We start from the raw sequence: 23,516 nt of genomic DNA, 5'->3' as shown, positions 1-23,516 counted from the left end.
AAGTCTCAACATCAAATGTTCATCCTGTATCGTGCTGCCATAGAGCACCCACTGGATAGAGCATTATATAGGACAGAGGTCACATAAATTTGCTTCAGAAGGGCTATTTACTAAATCATTACTTTCCTCCCTAATCACAAATAATAAAAATATAGCACTGATAGTAACACAGATAGTGTTAAAATAATAGCACATGGCATTTTTTTAATGGTTACCATGTGCCAACCACTGTTTGAAGCGTCTTATGTGTATTAACTTTCGTAAGCTCCAAACCACTAACAACCTTATGAAATAGATTCTTTATTGTGCAGATGAAGAAATTAGGGTCACAAACTTGCCCAGGCCCTAACAAAGCAGAAGTAAACTTTGTACTCAGACCCAGCCCATTTGGAGTCAAAGTTCTGCTAAAACACTACATTCCAGGCCTCAGTGCAACACTTGGTTTCTCCAAGTGCAATCCGTGAACCTACTCACAAAAGCAGCACCAGCTCATACTAGACCTACTAAGCCAGAATTTCTCAGAATAAGGTTGGGGAATCTACATTTATCATGAATAAGTGTAACATGCACCAAAGTCTGAGAAGCCTGGTAAGGTAAAGAGCAAAATATCAGGGTCAGTTAACCTAGATGGCCCCACATCTTCAAATCTACCATTACAGTCTAGGTCAACTGATGCAGCTCTGTTCTCATCCATAAGACAGAACAAAATACAACTAACTCACAGAATGGTTGTAAAGACTAAATTTTAAAATGCATATAAAAAAGTATACCTAGTTATTAATATTATCAAGACCACTGTGCTAATTGGCTTGATTTGACGAGATCAAGCGCATTCAGGGTGGTATGGCCATAGACTAATTGGATTGATTTGAAACGGGGGCACATAAGCAAACAAAAAGAAAAATCTAAGCTTCTTCCATGAATGAGATCCTGAGCTCTGAAATCCTTCCAGGTAGTCAGGACCTAAGAAGGGTGTTTCCATTTGTGATTTTGCCTATAACGTCAGGAGAGGGTGTCATGGTAGGATGAAGGAAAAGGGTGTAGGGTAAAGAAAAGAGCCCCAAAGTTCCTCAAAGAGAACAGGTGTAAGTGCCTGGTTGGCAAGACAATACCTTGAAGCTTGGCTGGTGGCACACAAGAGATAGAGCAGCGTTTCAGAAAGTTGGTGCCTTCTGAGCAGGAGAAGTTTGCATAGTTCACCAAAGTCGGGTCAGGGAGGCCACAGTCAAGAGGCATGCAGCTCACATCCCGGTCCCAGAGTCCAGTAGAACATGTGAGCAGAATCTCCCTCTAGAAAGAGAGAATTTGCATCTGTCAAGGTAATGCACAAAGGCTATTGGAAGTTTGGGGGCTGAAGAGTCCTGGTGGTCATGTGTCCAAACACTTAAGTCAGGAAAATTACTGTGCCTTTTTCCCTGTTGACATCTAGCTGTTTGAATGTACAGTCTCACAACACCCAGGTATGACTGAAAGAGTCCAGGAGTGAAAGAGAATCATTAAATAGCATTGCCCTCCCCTTACTTGTCCAGATCTGTTCTCTACTCTTCTCCCTGTGCTGTGGTCAAGGATCCTGATCCCTGTGGGCCTTCTGCCTCAGACTTGCAGGAGATTGAGTGGAGAGGGAGACAGATGAGGGTGGCCTGGGGACTTCTTTCCATGTCCGGGGTGGGGGGGTTCTGCAGGAGCCCACAGCTGCCCTCTCAAGCTTTCTGACCCTTCTTCCCATTGGTTCTGCTGCTCTCTATATCCAACATTTCAGGCTGAAGGGTGACAGTCAAGCCCCTTCACCCTGGGATACTGCATCACCTCTTGCGTTTTCCTATACTTGCCCACACGCTTAATAAATTTGCTTGAAATTGCCCACTTTTGAGCATTGCTTGTTTCCTACTGGCAACCTCTAAATAAGCAAACCTGATAATGCTACTGAAAATAATCACCTCCACTGAGGAAGGTGCATAGTGTCTAAGAACAGGTAAGAGTTACTGCACAGGAGGCACTTCCCATGCCCTGTGGTTAAATGGGAGCTCTTCCAGCTATTTCTGGGCTATAAGACAGCCCTAGAGCTGGTTGCTACTAACTAAATAAAGAGATGCTTACTGGGTAAGTAGAAAGGTCAAGTCCTCTACTAAATAAGATGTCCTCAAGGAGCTGAATATTTCCTAGGGGAGCAGATCACATATTAGAACAGTTGCTAATAAAAATGTCTAAAGGAGGAGAAAAGGCAGAAAGGAAGAAAGAAGGAAATCTAAGTCCGACGTGGTGGTACACATCTATAACTGCAGCACTTGAGGGCTGAGGCGGGAGGATTGTGAGTTCAAGGCCAGCCTGGACTACACAGCAAGACCTTGTCTCAAAAAAAGGAAAATGTTAATATATATTTTGATTTGCTATTTAAAAAGACTCCTCCCCTCTTTTATAATTGTTGCAGAGAATATAATATGAAGAACGTCAACAATAAAGTAGAAGAGGCAGAAAACTCAAATCCAGGAGGAAAAAAAATAGAAATACTTGAAGATAAAGCCACATTGTGTTACCATGTGGATGGAGTTGGGCAGCTCGGTGGGAACTTGAGGAAGGGCTGCCTGCCCTGGGCAGGGAGGCAGAGCACTTGGGGGAGGGTGCAACACAGGGATTGGCCTTGCAAGAGGGTTAGCACTTTGCAGCAAGCCGAGGTGTGTGGGAGAAGGTGTCTTTGTTGGGGACAGAATGAAACCTAAGAACTAGAAGTTCACAGCTTGTTTGGGAAAAGCACAACAGTCACTCTAGTACTGGGTTCAAGGTCAGAAACAGAGAGGAGCATTTTAGAAACCAGATGGGCACCAAAGCCAAAGGTCAAATGACCGCTGAAGGCACCTGCCATCTCTGACACCAGCTCCTGACTGCAGCTTATCCATGCTTCCCAGTGTTTCCCTGCTGACTGCCAGAAGGACCCACGTCAAAGCCAGACACATTTTTCTACTTAGCTTCAGTTCTTGTGTCAACAACAAGCAAATATCCCCACTGTCTTGTGATCATGATCTGGGCTTGTAGCATGTCCATCCTGGGGCCAGGCTCGGGTGACAGGAGTGGTCAGTCAGCTGCAGAGCTCTGTGGCCGAATCCACCCATGGTTGGCAAAGAGTGAGCTTTCATCTTCTCCCAACCAGATCCTGTCCCATACACATTATCACAGCTGAAGTCTGACTCAAACCACAATAAGCCAATAATCATTTAAAGAATGCCTCTCAAATTCTGCACATATTGTCTGGTTTTCCTCCTGGCTTTCTCAGGTATTATCCATTTTGTCTTAATCACCCCTAATTTTAATGTATTTTAAACATCATGTTTACTTCTCTTTGCTTTACATATCATGCAAGCATATTTGGATCCTACACTTTTTGTTCTTTTTTTACCTTACTTTAGTGTACACATACTTCTCCTGAGTGGAGATGAGTTAGGAACAGTTCATAAGAGCTCTGCCTTTCTAACAAGTATCTTAGACCAAGAAGTTAGTTTTTCAAAAGGCATTAAAGTTGTTTCTGGACAGAATTTAAACCCTCTGAATCTTAAGGTTGCCTTTCTAAACATTTTTAAGCATGTGAAATACTTTCACATGTTCACAACCCATTAAGCAAAAAATTGACACAATTTGTTTAAAATCCAGTCTTATAAACTGTTTTTATCTAACAATCATTCATCTACCCTTTTCAGATAATACAACTTCATGGTTCTCCCCTTAGACACTATTATCTTCTGTCTAGTGCCTCCCTTTTCGTCTCAAAATATGGCCATGTTTTCTAAAGGTTGGTTTTATCTTTTAAATTCCTCTGTAGAGTGTTGCAATCTCATAAAACAAAATTGGAGAACAAACTTCATAGGAAAACATTATTATGTTGATAATAATGGCAGCTTATCAGAATGTCATGTGCCTATCATTTTACTGGAAGCTTTTAAATTATTTCCAGCCAGTCCTCTTATTAATTCAATCAAATGAGCACTTGCATTTCAATTATTTTACACATATAGAAACAAGCTCGAAGAGTTCGTTTTATCTGCTTTTACCTAAAGTTACACGCCTACTACATAGTAGAATTGAATTTTCCTTCAGATATGTGTTTTAAAACATGATCTTAACCAATGTATTCTATTACCTCTCAATTACATCAAAGTTCTGGAAGTGGTGTTATAGAAATTTGGAATTGGGCTTATAGAAATATAGAAAATTCAGCCAAAGCTAGAATCATGATAGAATCTCTGTCCAGTAATGGATTTAATGCTTTTGGGGTGAAATCATGCTGTATTTCTCCAACCTTCTTGCAAGATGGGTTGTGGGGAAGGGGTAGATAAGGAACCACAGATACACTGATTGAAATGTACCTTGACTAGAAATTAAGACTGCGTTTATCTTTATAGTCTCATCTCAAACTTAAAAGTGAGGAATATCATTTCTGGCAGGAAGACAAAACAAGGAAAAATAGAATAATCATTTATGTCTACTGCCTATCTAGAGAGCAAATTCACATTCTAATAAACAGACTTGCACATGCTCTTATATACCTTGCATTTTTATTGTTATCCTTCTTTTTGCATGTTACAGCTCTATTTTTTTTTCTGTTAAATGGTTTATAAACCCTGCCCCTCCCTTCCCCAGTCTAGCCAGAGGAAAGACCATAAATAGCTTCCTGCCCCAGGTGTTTGGTCCTGATGAGCATGGCCTTCCAACTCACCTGAAAAGGCCTGAGGTATTGCCCGCTGCTGGTCTGAAGGGCAAATCCCCTTTGACAGGTGATAGCACACTTCATGTGACCTGGGCTGCTAGAGGTACAGTTCACCATGTCCGTGTGATCAAGCAGCAATGGCACACAGCTGCCCAGCTCCCCACAAGGCCGGTGGACACAGCTGGAGACAAGAGAAACAGAAGCATCTGTTATGGCTTACATTTAGATGCCCCCCCAAAGCCTCGTGTGCTCAAGGGACTGGATCGTGGGTGTGTGACACTGGTTTAGTCCACTGATTGGCTTAGCATACCTCTGAGTGGGGATGATAGATTTACTGAAGGGGGAAGACCCACCCTGAGCGAGGATAGCAACAACCAAGGGTTGGATGGAATGAAAAGGAAAGAGGAAGGAAGGCTCCCCATGTCCTCCCAGCCATGCCATGAACTGTTTCTCCTCTACCACGTCCTTTTGCCATGTTTCCCTGCCGTAGAACCAGTCAACTATGGACTGAACCTCTATAACATGTGAGCTAAAATAAACCTTTCACCTTCAGCCCAGCACACTAGAGGAGACTGGCAGCAGTTCTCGATCCTCTGGTAGGCCTGTCCCTTCTGCCCAGTGCGCCAGAGTGCCCAGCCACAGGTGCCAACACATGTGCCCCCACCACCACCACAGGCAAGAGAAAGAGGGCCTCTCTGAGGCTCCTAGATGTAAATTGAAGCCCACTGGAAAAGTGAAGAAAGTCTCTGTGATAAAGGCACAGAATACCACCACAGTTGCTAAGTCAGAGGGACCAGCACCTCACATCGGAACCTGGTCTATTTTCAGTGGAAAGACAGCTGGAACCTGCAGTAGAACCTTGCAGAGTTCAACCCAGCAGGAGGTCAGAGACCTCAAGTTGGGCCTCGCAGCCAGAAATCAGCCTGAACCCCCGGGGACAGCAGCTGGCTCACCGAGACTAATTAAATTAGATCTGCACACTCCTGCCCATGCTGTCTATTGTGTCAACAGAGGCATACCCTGAAGGAGGCCCTCTATTTCTATTTGTACTTTTTATTTTCAAAGTAATATTTTTCACTTATCTTTAATCATTTAAAAAATCTATCTTTTTCTTTGCTCAAATTTTTTCTTTTTTCTTTTGTGTTCCTTATCTTCTTTTCTCTCTCTCCCACCTTGATCTTCATTACTCTCCCTTTTTGTTCCTCTTCCTATCCTAATTTAAATTTATTTTCTTTCTTTTCCTTTTCCTCTCTTTTTCCTTCTCTCAATGGCCATTAGTTTTAAAAGGAAGCGATTACAGTCTCTAGCCTCCTTATTGCTGTTAGTTTGTTCTGTTCTTGTGTATATTTTGTTCTGTCTTCTCCTCTTCAAGAGCTCCCTAGAGTTTGTGTGATCGTCCTGTGTCCTCTGACCTCACTTCAAACCTTTCTCTATCCTATCTATCCCTCCCTCTCGAACTCCTTCTAAATCCCCATCCTGAAGGGTAAAGTTACTACATTGAAGAGATTGTTCATTATAAACATATTTTGGGCTGGTTCTCAATTTTGATTTAATTTACACAGTTAAAAGTGACAGATTAATAACTACCACAAATTGTCATTTTCTAAACTGTGTTTGATGCTATTGTGTTGCTGATTGTATCACTTGGGCTAAGGTATTGTGATTGTCCTCCCTGGTATAATGAAAATGCGATTGCATCAGAGTCATTAGAGATTCAAAACCTAAGGACCAGCTATATCTGGAAGATTAAAGTATTAACCCAGGAATTAAACAAAGGACATTACCAATACAAAAATAGAAATGAGAAGACATTTAAACAAGACACAAGCACAGACTTCCACTTCACCAAAGGCAAACCATGGGAGAAATGAGGTAGAAAAGTCTGACAGTCAGCCATTTGGACACCCTGCTATAGTAACAAAGCAGATAAATGAGGCTCTAGAAAAGTTCAAAACACATAATTTCCCAGATAACCACAAAGATGGTGAGAAGATTGAAAGACATGATTAAAGACTCTAGAACAGAAACAGATTTTAAAAAATAGGACTGTGATGGAAACCATGAATGCCCAACACAGAAAGAAATAGAAACTGTGAAGGCCCAAATAGGAAAGAAATGGAATTCATGAAACAGATTCAAACAGACATCCAGGAGATTAAAAACTCTACAAAAAGCATTCACAGCAAGAATGAATGATTCAAAGATAGAATTTCAGATATAGAAGATAGGACTGCGGTCAGTGACCACAAAAAGAGAGATCTCTTAAAAACAGTAAGGGATCATGACAAATCAATCCAACAACTGTTAGATGATGCAAAGAATAATAATATAAGACTGATAAGAATCCATGAAGTAGCAGAAGAAAGTATAAATGACATTAAAAAAAAAACTGTTCACAAAATTAATGACAGAAAACTTCCCAAACAGAGAGGAAGAATTCAACGTACAGATAAGTGAGGCATATAGGACTCCAACTAGACATGATTAAAAGAAAAAATCTATACCTAGACATATAATAATCAAGATCCCAGAAACCAAACAGAACACAATACTAAAAGCAATTAGAGAAAAGAAACAAATCACATGTAAAGGAAAACCTATCAGAATCATAGCAAACCCTCAAGTCAAGGAGAGCCTGGAGTAAGATATTTCAAGTTCTAAAAGAAAACAATTTCCAACCTACACTGATGTATCCTGAAAAACTAACTTTCAAAATTGATGGGGAAATAAGATACTTTCACAACAAAGAACACTGAGAAATTTCATGAACAGCAAACCAGCACTCCAAACACTTCTAAACAATATCCTGGAAAAAGTAAATGAAGGTCACAACTCCATAAGGGCCAACAGATCAAATACACCATGCAAGACAAGAAATTAAAGGGAGAAAGGGAAAAATACAAAGTAAAAGACCCAACAACAAAAAAATAACATGACAATGAAAAGTCAATCCATAACAGTTATAACCATCAATGTTAATGGCCTCAATTCACCAATCAGAAAAAAATGGGCTGGCAGAATGGATTAAGAAGCAAAAATCTAACAATATGCTATATACAAAATACCCATAAAATCCACAAAGAAATTCATAGACTGAGAGTAAAAGGATGAAACAGTTTTCCATGCAACAGAATCCCAGAAAAAAAATGGGGTAGCTATCTTATTTGCAGACAGAATAGATTTCAAACCAAAACTAATTAAGAGAGACAGAGAAAGCCACTACATCCTTGTCAAGGGAACAATAAAAGAGGAAGAAATGGCAATCATAAATATATATGCACCAAATACTAATGCCCCCAACTATACAAAACAAACACTAATGGATATGAAAAATGAAATAAGCACTAATACAGTTGTAATGGGGAACCTCAATACCACTGACACAAAGAGACAGATCAGCTAGACGAAAAGAAAAATCAACAATGAAATAACAGAGCTGAATGAACCCAATGAAAAAAGAGAACTACAAGCCAATCTCCTTAATGAACATCAATGTGAAAATCCTTAATAAGACACTGGCAAACAGAATATAGAATATCATTGGGAAATCATACAGCCTGACCAAGTCAGATTTATCCCAGGGGTGAAAGGATGGTTCAACATACATAAATCAATAAGTGTAATACACTATGTTAACAGAGACAAGACAAAAACCATATGATCATCTCAACAGATGTAGAAAAAGCATTTGAAAATATTCAACACCCATTCATGATAAAAACCCTACAGAAAATTGGAATAGATGGTCTTTATCTCAACCTTACAAAGGCTATCTATGAAAAACCAACAGCCAATATCACTCTAAATGGTCAAAAACTGAAAACCTTCATGCTAAAAATGGGAACAAACAAGCATGTCCACTATCACCAGTCCTGTTCATTATAGTTCTAGAAACATTAGCCATAGCAATTGGACAAGAGAAAGAAATAAAGGAATAAAGATAGGAAAGGATGAAGCTAAACTGTCACTCTTTGCTGATGATATGATATTCAACACAGAAGACCCCAAAACTCCACCGAAAGACTTTTAGATTTAATTGACACATTCAGCAGAGTAGCTGGATACAAAGACAACACTCAAAAATCAATAGCCTTCTTGTAAACAAATAACAGACTTACTGAGAGAAAAATTAGGGAAACAATTCCTTTAACAATCACATCCAAAAAAATGAAGTATCTAGGAATTAATCTAATGAAGGAGACAAAAGACTTCTACACTGAAAATTACAGCACTATGAAAAAAGAGATAGAAGAGGATATAAGAAGATGGAAAGACATTCCTTGTTCCTAGGTAAGAAGACTCAACATAGTGAAAATGGCTATACTCCAAAACTTCTGTAAAGATTCAATATAATACCTATAGAAATCCCAACAGTATATTTCACAGAACTTGAAAAACAATCCAAAAATTCATTTGGAACCAGAAGAAACCTAGAATAGCAAAAACCATTCTAGGTAACAGAGACATGGCAGGGGATATCACAATTCCCAACTTGAAACAATACTACAAAGCCACTGTGATAAAAACAGCATGGTACTGACAAAGAAACAGACCTGAGGATGAGTGGATTAGATTAGAAAATGCAGAAACAACACCAGACATACTCAGCTACCTCATCCTTGACAAAAGAGCCAAGCATCCTCACTGGAGGAAAGACAGCCTCTTTAATAAATGGAGTTGGAAAAATTGGCCTTGAACTTGCCAAAGATTAAACCTAGACCCATTGCTTTCACCATGCACTAAACTAAAATCCAAGTGGGTTACAGATCTAAATATCAAAACAGAAACACTAAATTTACTGGAAAGTAAATTAGGTAGCACTCCTGAAGACATTAACATAGGTGAAGACTCTATGAACAAATCCTCAGCAGCATGAGAACTTGCACAAAGAATCAACAACTGGGATTTCATTGTACTAAAAAAGTTTTTTTCAGTGCAAGACAAAAATCACCAACAGAGCTAAGAGACAACCTACAATGTGAGAAAAAGTTTTTCCAGCTACTCCTCAGACAAAGGACTACTACCTAGAATATATAAAGAACTCAAAAAAACCAGACCCTCCAAATACAAAGACCTAATTCAAAAATAGCCATCTGAAATGAACAGACATTTCTCAGAAAAAGAAATAAAAGCAGCAAATAAATATATAAAGAATGTTCAACATCACTGGTCATTCGAGAGATGCAGAAGAAAACAATGCTGAGATTCCACCTCATCCCAGAAGGAAGGGCTGTTAGCAAGAAATCAACAAATAACAAATGCTGGTGGGTCTGTGGGGAGAAAGTAATCCTCTCCATTGTTGGTGGGAGTGCAGACTGGTCCAACCACTGTAGAAATCAATAAGGAGATACCTTGAAGAATTAGGATTAGAGGTCCCATTTGACTCAGCTACCCCTCTGTTGGGTATCTTTCCAAAAGAATTAAAAGAATCATACCACAGTGATATATGCTCACCCATGATTATAGTGGCACAGTTTGTAATAGCTAAAACTTGGAAATAATCCAAATGCCCATCAACTGGAGACTGGATAAAGAAGGTGTGGTTTTTCTGTAAAATGTAGTACTACTCAGCCATAAAGAATGAGAAACTAGAAACATTTATAGCTAACTGATGCACATTGTGCCTATACTATTAAGTGAAATAAATAGTACACAGCTGAATAAATACTGGATAGTTTCTCTGGTGTGAAAAACTAAAAGTGTAAATAAGGTTCAAATGGTATAATTGAGAGTGTGAAATAGGAAGAAAATGGTGAAAGAGGAAGTGGGAAGGGGAGGGAAAAGGAAATAAGGGAAAAGAAAAAATGTGAAAAAAGGAAAAAATGGAAACAAAGCCTTTATAAATAAGGACAGGTGGAGGGGAGAAAAGGGAAGGCAGGGGTATGGGGAAAAAACAAGAACCAAGACATAGCATGTAAGGTACAAGATCCCATTGATAAATGTAACTATTTTTTTTTTTTTTTGCTTTAAATGTACCGATAAACTTAATGGGGATAAAAATAAATAAGCCTTTCATCCTTTTACTTGTGGATGTTGAGTATTTTGTCCCAGCAATTAAAAATGTAATTGAAACAGCTTCTTAGAACTGGTTTAAAAACAATAGCAGCAGGGGCTGGGGATTTAGCTCAGTGGTTTCACTGCCTGCTTTGCAAGCACAAGGGCCCAAGTTCAATCCCCAGTAACAAAAAAAAAAAAAAAAAAAAAAAATTAATAGCATCAGTGACTTCACAGATCCCTCTAGGAAATACACTTAATCACAGACAATAGATGGTCTTCAAAACTCTACATTTAGCCCATCATCTTGTGTATTTCCTAGCACCATGGAACATGATAATGTCAGCTAGCAAGTAAAAAATAACCAACTTCGCATGACTCTTCCAGGAGAATCACTGGGAATGGAATAAGGTGGGGAGCAGATCCAGGAATTCTAGATGATATAAAAAATGAATAGATCAGGGGATGATACTTGAAATATTGAACAACCAGCCCTTCTGGGTCCCAAGCAGACTGACCAGATCCTGTACAAAGCTTATAAATGAATCCTGGAGACCCTCGGTTGTAACTTTAGCTGCTTCATCACAGAGAGATCCCACAAGGCACTGAATGACCATACTGAGTATCCGAGACCCCAGAAAAAGCAACATCTCTTTGCTCATTGAAAAGGAAATATTTTGACTATGGGTATAGCCACAGCAGCACATACCACTGAATATCAGCAATGTTAATTATAAATTGAGTCCACACACACACACACAAAGAGGATATTCACACATCCTGAATCCCTACGAAATGCCTGACATTGCACAGCCATCATCTCAGCAGAGAACTGCTTTCTGTATTAACAGGGCCAAATAATCAGGAACATGAGAGATGTATAAACTGCCCAGGAATCAAGAAGATTCAGGTTGGACCTTTACAATAGCAAGGAAGCAATGAAACAAGACTGTAGCCCTCCTGCCATGGTTAAACCATCGACATTTTAAAAAGCCTTACCACCAAGTTATTGAGTTTGAATTCTGTATCTTCCATTTGCTACCTATACGATATAGAACGATTATTCATTTTCTATCATTTTAGCTCCTTCTCCTGTAAGATGAAATGATGTCCTATCACTTTCCTCATCACTGGGACAAAATACCTGACACCCACAACTTAAAGAAGGAGCGGCTGATTTTGGCTCACGGTTTTTAGAGGAGTCCATCCATAGTCTGCTGGCACCAAAGAAGAGAATGGAATTAATATGAAAAAATGAAAAATAATGGAAACAAAGTCTTTGTAGACTGGGAGGGAGAGAAGGGTTGAAGGGAGGGCAGAGGAATGGGGAAAAGTAAGAACCAAGTTTGATTATGTAAAGGTACAAATTTCCAACAATGAATGTCATTATAGCATTAAAGTGCACCAATAAAATTAATAAGAGTTGAAAAAAAAAAGGTCCAGCGGAGGAAAGCCGCCATGTCATGTCAACCAGAAAGCAGAGAGTGAAGGGCAGATCTGGGGAAGGAGATACATACCCTTCCAAGTCGTGGCCCGAGTAACCCATCCCTTCCTCCTAGCAGCATGTTGAGTTCAAAACTCTTCAGTGGATCAATCCACTGTTGGTATAGTGCCCCATGGTCCATTCACCTTCCAAAATCCCCCCACTATACGTATAAGCCTTTTGGGGGACATGCTAAGTGCAGACAATAAAACATCATAATGGCACATGTGTTTTGATTGCCCTTTCCTCTGCTACTCCATTGCCAATGGCCCAGGCCCTCACATAAGTGACCTGTTTCTTGATTACCATCCTACTTTATCATTCACTTCTGTACCTTTACTTGATTTTTTGAAATTTCTAAAAGCCATTCTTCTGCAAGAAGCCCCCAGGACAGCTTCTTCCTTCAGGCTTCCCAGTAAAATTGAAAACTCAACTACCTTCTGCCATTTTTTACTCTGTCTTATACTGTGTATGAATTTTCTTGGTCTTAATGTTTATTCATGTCTTTATGCAGATGCAGTTAATAGTTGGGTTAATACCAAAGTATTAAGTTCTTGAAAAGAAATATTACCTCTTACCCACTTTTTTTACAGTTACCATTCACTTTGCTATAGTAGACACCATAAAAACATACTAAAATAAATTTGTTCAAATTACAGAGAGAAAAGTAAGAAGATGACTATTAAAATGGGAAATTTACTAAATTATATGGTGACAGAGATCTAAAATACAAAAATATTACCCAACAACGATTTACCGTATTGGTCCACTCATTCATTCATCCGTAAGCATTTACTAAGCAGAAACTCTTACAAGGCATTGCTCTGCACCCTGGTGGTAGATCAAGGACCACTCCCACAAGGCAGGCAAATGTGGTTGGGGTGTGCGAGGGAGGCAAGATGTTTTCTAACAAGATGTTTACTTGCTCTTGATTTTGGCGCCAGCGTCAAGGCATTGCTCTGCACCCTGGTGGTAGATCAAGGACCACTCCCACAAGGCAGGCAAATGTGGGTGGGGTGTGAGAGGGAGGCAAGATGTTTTCTAACAAAATGTTTACTTGCTCTTGATTTTGGCGCCAGCATTGCTAATTACTAGCCAAAATGACTAGCGAATCTCATCATTAGTGTCCTGTGTTTGCCCCTGGATTTTGTCAGTGATTGTATCAGAGAGCTGGGTAAAAATAAAAGAAAATAGAAAATAAAATGTCTCTGAATATGCATATACTGTCATACATAATTGAGAGTTGATAGAAAAAAGCAATAGTCTAAGAAGAGCTGATTTGATCTGTGATGAAGTGGATGCCCTAACAGTATCCCTAAGGGATTTAACTCACACACCAGTGACATTCTCATTTCTTTCATTCATGCTGGCTACGTATGTGATGGGGGAACAGGAGGTGCGCAATGTGAAGGAAACTTTTTACTCCTTTATTCCCCGATATTCCCAGGGATTATGTGATGTCTATCATGGGACTTGAAGAAGGGACAAATATATGAATTGAGGGAGGGGGGATTGTTAATGAGAGCATGAGTTCCCCAAATCGGATGCTGATTTGGTTATATACAACGTAAGAAATAAAGCTGTACCTGAGTCTTTATTAATATTCAAATCAAGGTGCTAAAACCTGACCATCTTTTACGGGGTGAGATCATAATACTTCACTAGTGATGCTAAAGAACTCCAGGCTCTATTAACACCTTGGTTCCTGTGAGCTGATTGCCAAGAAATGACTGTGAAAGAGTGCATGCTATTTTCATTGACTTCATCCAATAAATCCACATCATTGAGAATAAACACAGGCTGAGACAGGACAGAAAACAACCTGACTGAGCCTTCTTCCATCAAGAAGGGGTGAGCCGCAGGAAGCACAGCTGCTCAACTCCCACGGTGGGCGACGGTGGGCGGCGGTGGAGTGGGGAGGAAGAGCAAGGCACAGGAGAGGGGAAAGTGGCCCAAAATAAGACCAAGACCAGAAAAAAGAAAAAAAAAAAAAAAAAAAAAAGGGAAAAAGCACCAAACCCAGACCTGTTTATGAAGTGAGAAATGGTTTTAGGGCAGCTGCTGCAAATTCTTTCACTAGCTTATATTTCCATTTTCTTCCTTTTTAAGGAATTTGTTTTATGCAGATGGTGTTTGTCGGGTCGTTAGCTTCTGATGGCATCTGTTACCAGTTGTAGGCTTCTCCGTCTTGCACCCCAACTCCAAACCCCCTTGGGTGTTTCTCTTCCACTAAAAACACTGCCCCTCAGAGTAAGGATGTAGTGCTCTCCACCATCCCACCCTGCCCTTAGGTTCGCCTTTTATCCTAAGGCTGCAGAAGCTGTTGTGCCATAAAGGCATGCTAAGAACAAAAATAATTCATTTTAAAGCTGTCTTTCTATGGTCCTTGGACAAAGTCAATGAAAGAGGCAGAAGGGACACCTCACAATGCCCCAGAGAGGTGGGAAAGGTGGTATTTATCTTGGTTTGACATACAAGGAAACTCAAGCAATGCGGAGACTGGCTGGAGTCCACGCGGCGATCCAGAGGAAAATATCCAGCTGCATCTCCAAGCCATGGAGCTCAGGGCCAGCCTAGACCGGGAGGCCACCACCTTCATAGTGAGATGGATTTTCTGCTGCTTTCTTCCCCCTTCAGGCTTGAGCAGTGGTGAGTGAAGGAGCTCTTCAGCAAGGCAGGCAGAGGAAACGATAGAATGCCTGTCCATTATAGTTCTGAACAGTTTTGCCTTAGACAACAGAAGTCCAGCTGCCACTACCTGCAAAATATCCTGCATGTGTGCGTCTTCCTTTGACAACACCACCTCAGTCTTCCTTCCACTTTTTCCAGATCTTCCCCACACTGCATCACACTGTGTTCTCGGGTGGGGATATGAAGCTCCCCAATAGATGTGATTCACAGGTATTTCCACTTAAACAAGGAACGATATCTTAGCCAGAGGATGGGATTTATCATAATGGAATTTCAAGTCAGTGGGCTTTAAGAAAACACACGATGTAGATGGTTATCTATGCATAACTGTGGCTTTGCTCTGTGTCTCTCTGCTTCCCTCAGAAACCTCTACTCTTTCTCCTGGTCCTCATTCTTCAAGTTTGAAAGTTTTAAAAAATGCTTTCCATTGAGCTATCCTGTTTGAAATGTATTTTAACCCCAAGCTCCGAAGGTCCCCAGGATTGATCCTAGCAATATCCTGCTGTCATGATGCATGTTTTCCTTTGGCTGGTTGGATATGTAAAGGATGTCTGGAGTTGAGAAAGCTCTGTTGGCACAGTTCCGTATAAGAGAGACTGGCATATTCTGTAAGGCAGCATTTCTCAAACGCGGCTGTGCATTAGACTCACTTAAGCAGCTTTTTTAAAAATGGAAGCTGCATGTTGTGGTGCATTATAATCTCAGAATACTGTGAGGCTGAAGCAGGAGGATCACAAGTTCAAGCCCAGCCTGGATGACTTAGGGACTTAGTGAGATCCTAATTCAAAATGAAACATTTAAAAAGGGATGGGATATAGACCAGTGTGAAGATCCTGGATTCAATCCTCAAATCCTCAGTACTGAAAATAAAACAAAACAGGTCAAGGGGGGAGACAGGGAGGAAATGATTAAAGTATATTATGTGCATGTTCAAATCTGCCAAAAGCAAACCTATTAATCTGTATAAACAATAAGTACTAATAAAACAGTGGGACAAAAGAGCAGACACCCAGGCCTCATCCCCTGGGGATTTTGATTGGTTAGGCCTGTGGTGAGAGCTTAGCATCTGTGAAGTTCTCAAGTTTCAAAGTTTGTGATGCTCAACAGGTGTGAAACCCAGCCCTATAAAGGTCCTGATATATGTAACCTAAAATATATGTCACTAAATTTTATCGGCCAAGACTGTAAAATAGGGCTGACTCCGGAAGGAGAAATGCGTCCCACTGCTTCATCATTATGTCATGCATTCAAAACAAATTGTCACATGGAATTCACAAAGCAAATTAAAACACTGCTCCTCTTCTGAAGAAACTTTAAAAACAGTGGAAGAGAGAAAACAATTAAATCGTGTTACTGATTATAAACCCAGGGTTCCTTCAAAGAAAGTTTTACCACTGCATTTAATTTGACATTAATGAATAAATAAGATGCAGAAAGCCAAAAAAGATATCCTGGGAGGTAATTTTGGAGGCTTTACAGAAAGAACACAGGGAAAGGTAGTAATCTCAAGGTATAGATAAAAATACTATTTCCTCCACAACTGTGAACTGAATAAAATTTGGTATGTGTGTATCTCTTAAATTCTAACCAATTTAGAGAATTCCATATTGAAAGGAAGCAACATCTATATATGAAGTTTGAACTTCGAGGTAGGTCCACAAAGTCTTCCTCTGACATTCCGTGTTAGTGAGGAACAGGGGAAGGCTGACAACTAGGAAACAGGCATCACTCTTTGCAGATGGAGGGGTCAGACTCTAACGGACTCTAACAAATTTGTCATCAGCTGTTTTTAAAGGACACTGGACCCTTCTTGTTAGCATTCCAGTTCTTTAGGACGCTATAGGGATATTGGCATAAAGTCCAGCCCAGGTCTAGATGTGGGAAATACTGGATATTCTGCTAACAGTCATAGGCAGCCATAGTCCAACATTCTGCTGTGGGGCTGGGTCAATGATGGCAAACCTTTCAGAGCTTTCAATGGTACAAACAGCCCACACTGGCAAAGGTGCCGTAGGTGTGCCACCACTGGCCTGGGCCATCTCAGGAGAACTTCAAGAGTCTATGACAGCATTCCAGAGTCAATCAGAATCAGTACTGAAGCCCTTGCTTCTCCCATACAATGCTTGAGGAAAATTTATGAGCTAAATTTCCTCTCTGGGGTCACAATCTTAGAGAAATCACACTCAGCTAAAATTGAAATGGAACTTAAAGATAATTCAACCCAAGCCCCTCATGTGAGAAGGCAGAAAACTGAGCCAAAGGAAATTATGGAATATTCTAGAACTTCCTAAAGCATAAGACTATAATGTAACAACAAAGAACTGTAATTCATCTTTGGCCCAAAGTCAAAATCAGAATGACATTAACTCCTGAGTTTTTCTAAAGTTGATATCCCTGAGGCATCCAGAAAAGTCTGACCACAACTTGTTTTTTCTTAGAATCTAAATCAGTTTAGGAGAAATTTTCTGGCATTTGTACCACACTTTTCAAGAAACAGCCTACTAGGATGAAGAAAGCAGTAGACCAAGGCCACATGACTAGGTTCTGGTGTTGGCTTGGCCCTGCTGACCTCTATGACCTTGGACATGTCTCTTAACCATTCTGGCCCTCTGCAAATCTGTAAAATGACAGGGTTGAACTAGGTTCTGTCAAAGGTCCCTTCCAGATTTCAGATGGTATTTAATTTCATAGATGAGGTGATGGTGGTATTGGGGTGAAGTACAGAAAACTCATAAATAGAAAGGATGTGGTAGAGAACCCAAGAAAGAGTTTTCATATTCTTTCTTGCCCAGCATAAATTTTTTGCTTAATGTCCCAATTTTTCAGTAGTTCAGTTAAGCAAAATATTGTAATGCCTCTCTATCCGAGAAGTGTTACCATTGACTAAAAAGTAATCCCAGTGGGTTTCTCTAGAACAGCTCCATTGAAGTTAAATAGTGAAAGAAGATCAGATTTCTCTCCATTCCTCCACTCTGCTTTATTGATTCTTATTAAAATTGGTGGATGTGGGGTAAGAAGGAATGTATGCTCTGGATTTGGCAACAGATGGGAGTAAGATGTAGAAAGTAGAATGGACCGGAAGAGACAAGAGTCCTCACTGATCTTCCCACCACCAGCAGCAAAACCAAATGTCACAACAGTAACAGCAACTATCCTTAGCTTTGCTGTTTCTGAAAACCAATACATAAGACAACAACAAAGCCAAATAAAACTTTCTGTTGTGCCTCTCCAATCTACCTCCTCACCTCCATCTTCATTTCTGTTCTGTAATATGTTAACCAGGTTAAATACTAAATAAATTTCCAACACCTTTCTTGGGCCAACCAGCGCTAGCAATTTGAAGTGCTTTGCTGAAAGGCCACACAACCCGGGAAGGAAAAATTGATTCAAATTCTTCTCTACTGAAGATTCTCATCTGAATCTCAGCAGTAATTCCGATTCTTCCATTGTGTGACAGAGAAAGGACAAATTATTGTACCAAGCAGGATTTTTCCATTCGTGTATCCTAGGAAAGTGGAGTTTGTCCCTGTCCCTTTATGTAAACCTAAGCACAGAGTGTGGCCCTTCAAATTACTCCTCTCTGGGCACATCCCCCTCTTCCTAAAACATGACCTATCTATGTTCAGGCCTGGACTCTGGTGGCCCCAGTACTTGGTAATTTACTTTGCTCATTTCTACTACTGGACACAGTTTTACCATGTCTGGCTGTAACACCAGACGTCCCATCCAAATGCCCCTGTCCTTCTAAAACGAAACAGATTTACATCAAACAGCCCAAAATACTCCCTTTCAAAATTTCTGTCTCACCATATTTCAGAACCCATGATTTTCATGTAGATTATAAAATATGTTGAATACCAAAGAAAAAGTCAAAATAATTCAATTGCTGACTAACATTCAGAAATTGTGCTTCTTAACACTGGCCAGGGAAGCAGAATTATCCATTTGAAACAGAAAAAAAAGGACTTATATTCATGTCTACAATGTCTATGCCCACAATATACAAAGGCAGAAGCCAGCTCCACTGGGGAATCTCCTGATGAGGAAAGATCCCTGGGGCCTTCCCAGTGGCTGCACTGTTGACTCCCTCCCTGCCTCCTGTTCACCCCTGAACACCAATTAAACTGTTAATCTGGAAGTGACTCTTCCTCAACCACACTCACGGGCTCAGCCTGGAAAATTTTTAAACATGGGGAGCTAAGCGAGAAACAACAGTGATGAAGTTTAATGGGCATGGGCTTCTGCTCCTAGAGGGCACTGCTCCTAGAGCAGTGGCAGGAAGAAGCTTGGCTTCTCCCAGGGCTATGCCTGGGTTATGCATAAAAGAAGATCCTGAGGATTTGCACAAGCACCTTGAATAAGTTCCAAAACTACAGGCAGGAGTAGAACTTAAAACATATGCTTGGCCCCTGTGGGACTCTTGCTATCCTCAGTGGCTTCTTTTTCTTAAAAAAAATCTCTGGACTCTGCAACAGAAGATTCCTGTTGCTCCCCTAATCTCTTAATCCCCGAATTTTCCAGTTCTTGGTTGACATCAGATTTTGGAACATTATTGCCTTCTGTTCTTTTGCTTTGCCTAGCACTCTAAAATCTAGCAACATTAATACTTTGCTTAGGAGAAATGAAGGCCTAACGAAGGAAGAGACTCCACTGAAATCACATGGTGAGATTCAGTGGTGCAGCCAAAAGTGAGAGGCAGGATCCAGTCACCAAACTTCCGCCACGTCCATAGGTCCAACTGCATACAGAACCAGACATGGCCCAAGAGTCATTCTAACCAGAGTTCATTTTAACCAGAGGCCAACGGCATCTGTCCACTTGGCATGCTGGCAAAACAATAGACTTCAGAAATACTGGTTTGTTGTTATTTTCTGTGCTTTCTCCATCAGCTGTCATGAACACAGACCATGCTGACAGATCCAGCCCTGAGCACAACTGGGAAGCAGGTGACACTTTTAATTCATCCTTGTTTTCAGCACCACTTTTTCTACTTCTCCCCTTCCCTCAGAACTCCCAGATGCCTGCTCTGCTAGTTTCACTTCAGCAGGGCCCTGATCTATTTTTTGAGTTATCAATATCCCTACAAGAACATGGCTGGCATAAGTAGTTAATAAAGACATAAAACGTGTTTATTTCTGGTCTGTAGTTATTTACTGTTTTCAAGAGACATTTTGAAATTGTCAAGACTTCAAGAAAATAATTTCTAAGGGGAAAATTTCAGGGAACTCACTGTTTTGAAGATAACACTAAATCAGTCTATTCCTCAGAACTAGACTCCTTAAAATGGTTTTATCTGCCTCTAGCTTTAGACTGAAAGCTGCCACCAACTTGTTCTCAGAAGATATTCCACAAAGGATAATCTCAGACATGGGAATATTTTAGTTTTAATAAAGATTATTCTAGAATACTCTTAGCCACTATAAATCCTCAAATGAGACCATGTCCATGTCCTTTTTTTTTTTTTTTTTTGGTACCGGGATTGAACTCAGGTCTTTGCACTTGCAAGGCAGGCCACCAAAACACGGAGTTAAATCCCTGGCCCTTCCATGTCCTTGTAATTCTTGCTCTATGGCCCTATGAGAAAAAATTGTCATAAAGATACAACTAGTTTCATGTCCTCCAGTGCAGACCTGTTGTTCACCGGGCGATTTGTCATTGACCAGAGTGATCAGAATCTTCTCTAGGGGGTTTTCCTCTTTTTCTTTTATTTTATGGGCAAATCATTCTGGGAAAAGGAAGTTGGGCAAGAAACCTAGGGAACAATTGAGCAGCTATAATTCTTTCCTTACTCAAAAGAAACTGAGCAGAAACAAAAACAGATTCAATGTTAATTTGCTAAACTGCTTTGGGGAGGAAGATAATCAAATGAATAGAAATGCAATACATATTTCATTTCTATAGTGCTGCCTTTCCCAGCAGCAAGAGAGAACATTTCCCATCACCCTGAAACATTAAAAGAGAACCCTTTTCTAAGAATAAAAGATGAGAAGCCAAAAAAATAAGCAAGTGATTTAACCCGAAGTCTCAAAGCAAAAGAAAGGAAGGGGCCTTTTACTTTAGGAATCTATCAAAATAGAGGTCATCTGAAGACTGAACAGAGGACAAAAGGACTTTCAAGGTATCAGGATCTGATTCAGGCAGAAAAGGAGAAGAAAGGTTAGCATTTCAATTCCAATCTCCAAATAACTGAAGCACAAGAGGACCTGCTAAAGTATCAGCAAAGCAAGAATGTGCCAGGGGACAAGGAAGCATGCAGCAAAATGACAGGAACTACAGGTGGAATGATTCTATTACCAAGACTAGACTCAGAAACTGCTTACAGCCTGGATAGAATGCCAAGGCACTGAGTTGTGCCCTGCTCTCCACTCCTGGCCTGGCGCTCAGAGGTTCTATGACCTGGACCTCCTTCTTCTGGAAAAGAGAGCATAACCAAGAAAAACATTTTCACACCCATGCCCCTACATTTCCTAAACAGAAAACATAGCCGCTTCCTCTCTGAAATTCCTGGGTATTATGATAGTCACAGAAGCAAAGGTGAATAGAAAATAGCTTGCTTTCTACCACGTCCCTGCACCCCCAACCAAAATCCCATGTCTAATGAATTCTCCATGAAAAAAACGAGGTGATACTACCATCATCTGTATTTGAATTGTGCCACCTCATTCAGCAGAGCCACCTTTTCAAGAGCAATTCCTCTGGCTGAAGATAAATTTTGTGTCACAAGCATGAAGGCGTTATTGAAAAGGTATATGAAGAGGCCAGGTAACTGGGGTGATTCCACCTGTCAGAGCATAAACCCTGAATTTTACCTAAGTTTATAAACTGCAAATAGAAAACTGAGTTATTTGGGAGTAGCTAATTGTTGCCTTTTCTCTCTCTGTTATGCATTTTTGCAGACTCTATTTCAGGAAACAGATCAGAGCCCACACAAAGCCAACCAAGATGACGAAAACCATGCAAAGCCAACCAAGATGATGAAAACCATGCATGTATATATGTCAGTGGATCTCTATCTTTGGACCTTGAGGCACTGAAATCACATATATATTATTCATTGATTATTCCTTTTTTTAAAAAATTACCTGATTATTTTCTTTACGCAACTTATATAGCAAAGCAAGGCAGGTATCTTAAGTATGCACAAGTATACAAGTATTTTATAATTAATATTCAAGATTTAGATGCTTAAATCTAATTGATATCTAGTACACCTACCCAATAGCGGAAGGCTTTAGTGCAGAAAATGCATTCTCAGCTTGAGTACTGTTACCTGGAATATAGACACAGGCTAGTATGTGTGCTTGCTGTCCTTCCCTGAAAGGGTATTTATGGTTATCTTAGTCACCTTCCTGTCAGTGGAAACAACACCTAACACCCATAACTTAGAGGAGGAGAGGTTTATTTTGGCTCACGGTTTCATTTCCTGCTTCACCGGTTCCCAGGAAGCAACAGCATGGTGGAAGGCCACACAGCAGAAAGCTGTTTAACCTATGGCAGCCAGGAAGCAGAGAGAGAAGAGAGAAACCAGGACAAGAATGCACCCTCCCAGGTCATGCTCCCAGGGACCCACCTAAACCCAGCCCCACCTCCCAACAGGCTCAGCTATGGCTCCCTAATGTTCCAGTCACCTTCCGCACACACACACACACACACACACACACACACACACACACACACACGAGACTGTGGGGGTGTTTTACACATAAACTGTAACATGGTAAAAAGGAAAAAGGAAAGGAAAAATGGGATGCTATTGCTCTTTACAAAAACATTTAATTTCTGCTTTAAAATAATGCATTTTCTTACAAAATTTAGCTTATTTTTAATCATAACAATTAGAAATTATACTCCTTAGTAGTATTTATCCAAAGAAATTAAAAACTTATAGCTACACAAAAGCCTGCCCAAGTACTTTCACACCAGACTTATTCATAATCGATGAAAGCTGGAAGCAAGCAAGATGTCCCTCAGCAGGTGAAGGGAAAGACAAACTTACGGTATATACCCAGACGGTGAAATACTGTTCAACAATGAAACAGAATGAGATATCAAGCCCAGAGAAGACACAGAGGAGACTTAAATATGTATCAGTGAGAGAGGCAATCTGAAAAGGCCACAGATTACAAGATTCCAACTAAGTAACATCCTGGAAAATTATTGAGATGGTAAAAGATCAGAGGTTCCCAAGAGAGTTGGGTGGTGAGCGGAAGTATTGATAGTGGCGGTGGTGAATAGAAGAGCACAGAGGATTTTTAGGGTGACGAAAATGTTCTGTACAGTACTATAATGGTGCATATGTATCATTATGCACTTATGCAGCTCTATACAACACCAAGAATGAACCTTAACATAAATTACAGCCTTTGGATAATTATAATATGTCAATGTAGGCTCTGTAAGAGATGGTGCATTTTGATGGAGGATGTTGATAAAAAGGAGGATAATATGGGGGCAGAGAGCATAATGGAAATTTCTGTATGTTCCTTTCAATTTTGCTGGAATCCAAAAGAATAGTTTTTTAAAAATTAAAATGATGTTCTTTTAAAATGAACAACCATTTTAAAAGGTAAATCATTTAAAAATTTAGTTTTATGATTCAGTGCATATTATATCAAATGTTCCCAAAAGATACTTTTGTGTGTGTGTGTGTGT

At 40.1% G+C, this 23,516-nt stretch overlaps 1 protein-coding gene across 1 annotated transcript in view; it reads right to left on the bottom strand.

The window, feature by feature from the left end:
• Pappa2 (pappalysin 2) overlaps positions 1 to 23,516 on the bottom strand; it is a 340,416-nt gene that overhangs the window by 72,675 nt on the left and 244,225 nt on the right. Inside the window, exons 17-18 of the mRNA XM_010630208.2 lie at positions 4,706 to 4,877; positions 1,113 to 1,290 (exon numbers count right to left, since the gene is read on the bottom strand). Coding sequence (XP_010628510.2) covers positions 1,113 to 1,290; positions 4,706 to 4,877 — 350 coding nt within the window. The remainder of the gene's footprint in view (positions 1 to 1,112; positions 1,291 to 4,705; positions 4,878 to 23,516) is intronic.

This window comes from Fukomys damarensis, unplaced genomic scaffold, assembly GCF_012274545.1.
Source record: "Fukomys damarensis isolate Sample0158 unplaced genomic scaffold, DMR_v1.0_HiC HiC_scaffold_11, whole genome shotgun sequence".
NCBI lineage: Eukaryota > Metazoa > Chordata > Mammalia > Rodentia > Bathyergidae > Fukomys > Fukomys damarensis.
The sequence above is the reverse complement of the archived record's forward strand: the minus strand, read 5'-3'. Positions and strand labels throughout refer to the sequence as shown.